At 44.2% G+C, this 8,559-nt stretch overlaps 1 protein-coding gene across 2 annotated transcripts in view; it reads right to left on the bottom strand.

The window, feature by feature from the left end:
- Positions 1-2,122: 2,122 nt before the first annotated feature.
- LOC131470829 (teashirt homolog 1-like) overlaps positions 2,123-8,559 on the bottom strand; it is a 35,391-nt gene continuing 28,954 nt past the window's right edge. For both annotated transcript variants that reach the window (XM_058646841.1, XM_058646840.1), the window contains exon 3: positions 2,123-6,955. In XM_058646841.1, coding sequence (XP_058502824.1) covers positions 3,432-6,955 — 3,524 coding nt within the window. In that variant the 3' untranslated portion in view covers positions 2,123-3,431. The remainder of the gene's footprint in view (positions 6,956-8,559) is intronic.

Raw genomic sequence — 8,559 nt, 5'->3', positions numbered from 1 at the left:
GCCCTCTGTCTCCACCCACCCCTGTCTGCTGTACATAATGGTTCCAGCCCTGAGAGGAAGCTGGCATTTACTTATACAAAACCGTGAGGAAATCCCTACCAATCCTCGGGGCTCACGTTCAGCAGCGCCCAAAACACAAAGGCTATGCAAATCTACCCAGCCTGCGTTTATCTATCCTCAGTTTCCGTTTGCTCCACGGGAACCAGCATTGTGCCATGCATGGCGATTATCACATGTAATTTACATAGAATACGCACAGGAAACAGTGCACTGATCTTTAACAAAGCAGGGAAGAGTCTCCATTGGCTGAGCAGCTATCTGACGGCACAGCAAAATTACAGGTTTAGCCGTGGGGTATTAAACCTACAAGGTGTTTTTTATTTCTGCTGTGCAGGGAACACTATCTCCTCCAAATGTTGCTTGTTTATCTGCCATGTTTGTTTTATAACCCAACTCTGGCAGCCCATTTCTGAGGAAGCTGCATCTTCAGCTGGGTTAATCTGCCCTCTGCCTGTGTTTCCTTTGTCACTGATTCCATGTATCAACACAGTGAGGTGCAGCCAGATCGAGGAGGTGTGTAATTGCACAAAGACACTCGTGCTAATATCGCTGACAGAGTTTGTGTGTGTGTGACTGACTCAGCCAATACAGGACATGTTGTGAGTGCGAGGAATGGAAGTCATAACACTGCAGCATGGCTCCTTCAATACAAAGGCTCATTCTGTAAGTACTCAATCAGAAACATGAGACATGAGGGCGAGATGAGAGATCAGATTCCGCGTTACCTGCAGGGCTGCGCGAGGTAACTTGGTGCTTACCTGTGGCTCAGGGTCATCTAGAGGTCTGTTTTGACGATTCTTATTCAGAATTTGCATCAGATGAACTTTAAGGCTGTGAGCAACATTGTTAAAATATAACCAGACTGAAGCAAATGCAACACTTCAAGAAACATCAGAAAAAGTTTCAAACTAAGTGCAACAAAAGCAGCTAGACAGATGATTTGAAAACGGTTTGATTTGTCAAAAAGGTTCAGAAATATTCTGTCATGCTCTGCAAGCAACTAGGCAAACATCCATTTCGAGGAGATGGAAACAAAGTCAATGAAGCGGAAACGGCATATTTCTGACTGCATCATTTTTTTTTGTAAAATCAGATACTGGCTTTGGATATCAAAGGAGTTCAAACAGTAAACAGTGACAATACTGATATGACACAGTCCTTTTTGTGATGTTCTTTTAATCAAAACAAACCTGTGAAAATATAGATAGGTACTGTATGTTTAAAGCATGACCAATTACCGTGCACATGTTTTAAACTTCACCTAGAACATAAAAACAGTCGACCTCTGGCCACCATTCAAAAAGAAGCCTCTGAAAAACCAAAACTGAAGTTATATATCATTATTAAATATAGCCTGCACATTGCAAAGTCATCCCATTTATTTATAGCATCACTATCACAAAAAAAAATCAAGTCATTTTTTAAACACATGGCAGAGATAGGTGGTGTATTTTGTTGTAAGCAGTGCTGCAGTTGATCAGAGGAAAGGACAGCTTGCTGCTCGTGTATCATCTGAATAGTTGTGTAAATTATTGGCTGCTTCAGTGTGGCCAGTCAGGAGGCTATATCAAGCAGAAAGACACCCATCTGATTTTGTTCCCAGAAGACAGGCAAAAGTACAGTGCCATCATTAATACACTACAACACTGATTCTTTCAGAACTGGCCCTCCGAAGGCCAGTCACAAGCCTAGCATGGGTTTCTTACGGCACAATAGACACCCTTACTGGCTTATCATCCCCGTCATCTTCATCATTATGATCATCGGCAGTATGATGTGGCTCAGTCATCAGTTACAAGTATGACACCAGTGATTTTTTTTTCTTTTGCTCTTAAAATGTAGCTTTAAAAAAGAAAAGAAAAGAAGCAGGCCTGCTACAAAATATGTAAAAATAGCGAAAAAGGAAAATTGTTCAATCTCACCTCTGTAAGGTTCACTGCCTTTAAAGGAAAAAAGAGAATTAATAACATATCGAGTTACAATTTGATATTAATATGACTGTGACTGCTTTAAGTTTAATACACTGGTAAACCACCAAAATGAACACACAACCACAAATGTATGACTGTTAACAACTGCTTTGGGGTTTATTTTACAAGTGAGAAAGAAATGAAACAAACTAATTGATGCTAAAAAGTTTTTTTTTACAATATTGTCGATAAAACATTGAAATGTATAGTCATTGTGCATCGCTTATTTATTTTTCACACCATTTCATGCATCAAATTGGATGCAAGTATAATTAAAATCATTTCTGTAAACCAAGCCAAAGAAGCTAAATTTGTATTTTCTTTAAAAAAGGACATTTGTAGCTCTACAGCATATATCTATGTACACCATCTGTTTTTAATTCTTTTTTTTTATCATTTTTGTATATAAATTGACAATATAAAAGTTAGAGAATGCACACACCTTAAGATACAAAGAATGTTGAGCTGTTTCAAATGGTAAGATATGTCTTATGGAGTACTGACATTTCACTGCTAATCATTTACATGTAACAGACTTTTCTCTTTACAGTTGAATAAAGCGACACAATTTAGAAAGAGAAAGTTGTAACAAACCATACAACTGTAAAATTGCTATAAGGTGATATTTCACAACAAGGAAAAGATTTTTGAGCAAACTTGCATACTGACGGCCATTCATTTTCACTGATTGACTCGTAACCAAAAGCAGCATTTCAATTTTTCCAAATGTTCACATGATCTTTTTTTTCTAATACACAGACAGATTTATGAGCAGGCCATTCGTCATCAAAAACACTGCAGTGACAGGAACCAAACAGAACAGAAACAAAAGTGGGGAAATGATCATCCGTGATCTTTTAAAATCAATCTGATTTTGAAAAATGCAAGATATTTCAAACATGTTCTCTTTACAAATTCAAAATTCAACTGTCTAAGGTGCTACTTCAGTCTTTCAGGGTATTCTTTCATTCTTTTGGTGTATACATTTAATTTTCATTTCTTCATATCAAGTATTATACAGTTTTCTCTTCCAACAGTTCTCTCCACTCTCCACGTTTACCATTGAAGCAGTAGTTGTATTTTTGCCATGAAAAGGTTGAAATCTCACGTTTTAACCTTGATTCACTAAAATACATGCACAGATCAGACAAATAGCATATAAATATATTACAAAATAAGTGTAAAAAAAAAGCTTGGCAAAAAAAAAAAAAATCAACATGAAAAGACATGGTCCAGTCAGGCAGTTATCACAACGAAAAACAATAAGACTGATTTTTTTTTTTATTTTTCTGGCGGCTCATTTCGGCCCAGTGCAGTTACTGTGAACAATGTCATATTAGTGCAATGAAATTCTAGTCAGTAACACAGCTGTCAGTCTTAACCATCAGCATGAGACCCTGCTTAAACTTTCTCTATCTTGTCCATCTTATCCAGCTTCTCCAAAGCAGTGACAAACACCAGGTGGTCCTCTGGAGACTTGCCGTGGGTCTTGCTGAGGTGCAGTTTGACTGCGTGTTTGCTGACGAATGTCCGATTGCAAAGTCTGCACTGGTACACAGAGCCTGTGTCATCCTCAGGTGTGGTCAAGGCTGACAGAGGGTTGCTGAATGTCATTTTGTCTGTGATCACCTTTGAGGCAGCCTGCTGCTCCCGTAGGTGCTCAGCTGACAGTTTGGACAGGTCCTTCAAGCTGAAGCCCAGGTGAGACTCCAGGTGGCCGATGTAGGAGGAGGGAGTCCTGAATTGGGAGGCACAATCACCACAGAGGAACACAGGCTGGCAAGAGTCCATGTTCTTGAGAAACTTGGTGCCCCCAGTCCGTCTCAGCTGGTACTTGACATTAGCCAGCCAGTGGGATATGGTGGTCATGGAAAGACCTGTGAACTTACAGATGTGGACCCTTTCCTGAGGGCCGAGGTCAGTCATGGCATAGCGACCTTCTGATGTCTCCCTCAGGCTGGAGGCAAACTGAGCCTGGAGGATGAGAAGGTGCTGGGGATTCCAGTTGGATTGCCTCCCTTTCCTCTTCTGAACTGGAGAGAGGTCCTCAAGTGCATCCTCAAATGCACTGCCGTCGGCATCCGACTTCTCTGAAATGGAGGAGGGAGTTGAGGATTTCGGCGTCAGTCTGCCAGTGAGGTTCTTAACCATATCAGAAATGTCCATCAGAGCATTCTCTCTGAGAGGCGAGGAGACAGAGTCAGGGAGGGAAGAAATGAGGGGTTTGTTACCATTTACACTATTATTGGTCAAGTTGTTATTGTTATTGTTGCTGTTTGTGGAGGATTTACTTTTACTCAGGTCTATGGGCTGATCACTGCTGTCATACCACTGATAGTGGTTGATGGGCTCAGCTGGCTTGCCCTGAGGAGTGGGGTTGAAAGCTGGCTTATCCATCATGCTGTTGCTGAACTTGTAAAGCATAGATAGCGGGTCAGAAGATGGGCTGACTGTTTTAGAAGCCTTACCCAGGTGTGTGTTCATGATTGACTGAAGTGCACTGAGAGGGTTGACGGAAGGAGTTTCTGGTGAGTGATCAGTAATAATGCCGAGACTGTTGCCGTTAGTTAGTGGGGACTGACATGTCTCAGAGCCATTCTTTGAATGGTTTTTGTGGCCATCTACTAGGTTCTCTTTGGGCTCCTTTTTGCAGATGAGTTCTGAATCTACACTGCCTGGGCTGCTACTTCTCATACCAGACGGTTTACAACCAGAAAGGTCATTTGGAGATGCTAATTGCTCTCTTTGCTCTCTCAGTGCGGGAGAGGGGGATTTAACTAATGATGGGGGCCGGCATCGTTCCAAGCTCACCGTCTTCTCCTCCTTTTCTTTCTTCACAGTGGCAGCTTTTCCTGTCACTTTCTCCACAAGCTCCTCCATGGCAGTGACATTGCTCCTGAGGGGGGTTGGGGAGGAAGGGCTGCGAGGTGAGTGGATGACTGAGTTGGGGTCACTCACCAGGCTACGTAGCCCACTGTTAAACATCGGCTGCATCTGAAGACTCTGGACAGTTGGAGGCAAAATAGTAGAGGAATTTTTCATTGCACCCTGCAACTGGTAGGCTGCATGAATGCTAGGGTAGCCACCCCATGTGGGTGTTCCTGTCTGTGCCTTGCTAATGGCACTGGATACTGTGTTCTCAAGAGATTTAAGAATATCTAAACCCCCTTTGGGTGTGTCCTCAAGATCTTCTTCTCTTAGATATTTATATGAGGTGGTTTTGGTCTCAGACTTTTCACCTGAGTCATCTTTCTCCTCCTTAATCTTTTTCTCTACTCTCTCACAACCATCGACCTTTTCATCTTCACTAACTTCCCTCTTATCCTCTGAGCCTGAAGAGAGAGCTGGGGACACAGGCTGGGACTTAACACTAGTGGGAACAGGGAGTCGGGTGGTGGTCGGTGGCAGTGGGATTGACTGGATCTTCTCTTCTACCACTGGATCAAAGACTAACTGTTTACCTTTTTTAGATGCAGAATTTGTGACCTTCAAAAAGTGACCTGTGACCATCATGTGGGCAGTCAGCTGTTGCAATGTATCATGAGAGCTCCCACACTCCATGCACTTGAGGATCTGGGCTTTACGAGCTTCAAACTGCCATGTGTAGCTGGCACCATTCTGGTATCCATAGCGGTTGTTTGGCGTAACATACGGGTTTGTTACGGCTTTCGCATCTTTGCCAATGTCTCCAAGGGATATGCCGCCACCACCACTACCAGCATGGACAGAGTCTGGGGAGCATGGGGAGACTATAACATCTTGGAGAGCTCGTTTCTTAGCAGAAGTGGACATCAGTTTCGTGGCCAAGGCTGGCACTGGTTCTTTGAGAGGCACTTTCTGGTAATGCTTGGTCTTGATCATATGAACGCTGAGATCTTGCAGAGACTCGAATGAATGACCACAGTACATGCACTTCAGCACCTTCTGAGCATCCTCTTTCCCCTCCATCTCCATCAGAGAGCGCTTGCGTGGTTTGGACCAGCGTTTTCCCTGTTCCTCATCATTGTCCTTGTTGTCATCTCGATAATGGCCTGTCTCATTCATGTGGACTGTTAACCCTACCAGTGTATCATAGGCAGCACTGCAGTCTTTGCAGCGAAACTTGCTTGCACCAGTAAAAACAGAGCCATACAGCTTGTTGTTCTGCCGATAGAGCTGCACTGTGCTGAAGAGGCTGGGCTCTGGCAAAAGGTGGTAGGGTGTCTGCTGAAAAGTTTTGGCAAGAGCTGCCTGGTGCCAATCATAAGCTACACCACTACCATTACTAGCTACACCACTGCTGCTTCCACTGCTGCTTGTTGCACTGTGATTGCCAGCAGAGCTAGCGGCTGTGCCATTAGTATTGCCACCTGCACTGCCTTTGTGGTTGACAGAGGTAGTGGAGCTCCTGCCATTGTGGTGACTACTAGCGACATTGACTCCACTATTCTTGTTAATGGTTGTAGTTGTGGAGACAGAGGCAGTGGAGGCTGGCTCTGGAGAGGTGATGGCACTGTTGACACTGCCGGCTGCAGCTGGCTTAGATTTCATGATGTCCATTGTGATGCTGGACCAAGAGGCATCTGAGATTAGGTTTGCATAGACGGCTTTCATCTGCGCCAGGCTATCCTGGAAAGAGAGGCCGTTGTTGGGTCCAAAGGGCAAAGCTGTACCTTCCCTCTCCTGACCATCCGTGGAAGAGGTGCTCTTGAAATCTGTAAGTCGGTCGCTGGCATCACTGAGTGGAGATCCATATCCAGCATCAGGGTTGGTACCGTTGCTGAGTGGAGAGTCTCTGTAGCTAGGTGGCTGGCCTCCATCCACGTCTTCCTCTTCCTCGTTGCACAGGAACTCGTTGTCCTGGCCATCTAATGAGAGGCCGTCATCCTGCAGGTGCTCTTCCTCATCGTGGGGGGCTGCCTTAAGTTCATCCTCGGGCATGTACGCTGGAGCACAGAGAGAAAGAGAAAAGGAAGAAAACAGAAAAGGGGAAAAAAGAAGAGAGAGAGAAAAAAAAAGAGGTCAGCTCAGTCAAGTTAAAGATTTACAGCACACTAACAGGACCACCGTCAAAATATGAACATGGGGAGAATTCTCAGTGATAGGAAATGTGAGCTTTTATTCTCATCCAGTGAGTGTGTATATGCGTCTGTGCGCATGCATGCATGAGTTAGTGTGTATTTTACACACATGTGGCTCTGAAAGTCAGTGGTGAAAAAAGCCTCCAAGGGAAAAATAAATCACTGAGCTCCTGACAGTTGTCCTTTTCCTTCCCAACTCCCCTATTCCTCCACACATGCCTCATGTTCCCCAGGAAATGACTGGCTGTTTGGCCTTGTTAGCCAGCTGCATGCTTACATGTTCAACTCCCCCTTTCTCTTTGTTTCTCTTACCCAACCTTAAATGTCTCTCAGTCATTCAGTCCATGAGTCTCAGCTCCTCACATGGTCTGATTATGTAACTGATCAAGCAGGGAAAGAAACAAAACACTAATCTGGCGATATCACAGCTTTTCTTAGCCCACTCTGACAAGTGAAGGTAATATTCATTTAAGATTAGAGGCAGGAACTGGTATAACAATGGTTCGTGGATAGAGAATACCGCAGTGACCGTTAAAAAGACTCCTGGACAGTTTATGCGTTTGCACAACCTGCAACTATTCTGTGATGCAAAATGACACGCACATCACTTAACAAGAAGAAAAGAAACATGATCAAATATCAAGGCGTGGGGAAAGGGAACTAAAGGAAGCGGAGAAGTAACAGGTTTGCCAGTTAAACATAAAAAAGACATAAAGTATAACATAAATTGCTCGACAGTGCGTGTGAGCACACACACATGCTAGGCAGACACCACAAGCATCAGTAAGTGGGAGAGACAGGAGGTGGTTAGAAGGAGAACAAGTGAATGAAAGGGAGACAAGAAAAGGGAGAGAGAAAAAGAAAAAGTGAGCAGGAGCTACTGGGTTTTGGTGGGTGGGTAGTGGCAGCAGTAAGAGAAAAGAGAGAGGGGGGGGGGGGGGGGGTGAGGGGGCAGGGAGACAGGAAAGACAGCCCCCTAGCTTCTTCCTTTATCTCCTTCCTGCATGGTGAGATGTGTGTCCTAGATGCCAGTATCAGTCTCTCCTGATGAAACAGATGTGCTGTCAGCTTCAAACGGCACGCTAACCTGTCATATCATAATCTAAGTGGACATAATACCTGATATATATACACTGGCACCATTTACTGCTGCCTGAGAGGAGATGGGTGGGGGGTAGGTGAGCAGCTGCACCATCAACTGTGACTGTGTGATGATGTGCAAGTGCGTGTGTGTGCTTCAGTAAGTGCCTGTTTGCGAATGCATGTTTGCCCGCATGCTCACCTCCCCATGCCTATGTGTGCACTTTATGCACTCTGCGCAGCTCATACATGTTTGCTCATACAGTGCAAAGCTGAACCCACCGACCATAATATTGCCTATAAGTCTGAGTGTGCTGTGCGCGAATGATACACCCCTCTCCAAATGAGCAACATACTCCCCTAACGCCTGACAGGATTTCAGTGAAATG

Source organism: Solea solea, chromosome 13 (genome assembly GCF_958295425.1).
Source record: "Solea solea chromosome 13, fSolSol10.1, whole genome shotgun sequence".
Classification (NCBI taxonomy): Eukaryota; Metazoa; Chordata; class Actinopteri; order Pleuronectiformes; family Soleidae; genus Solea; species Solea solea.
This window is presented reverse-complemented; position numbering and strand designations above follow the sequence as displayed.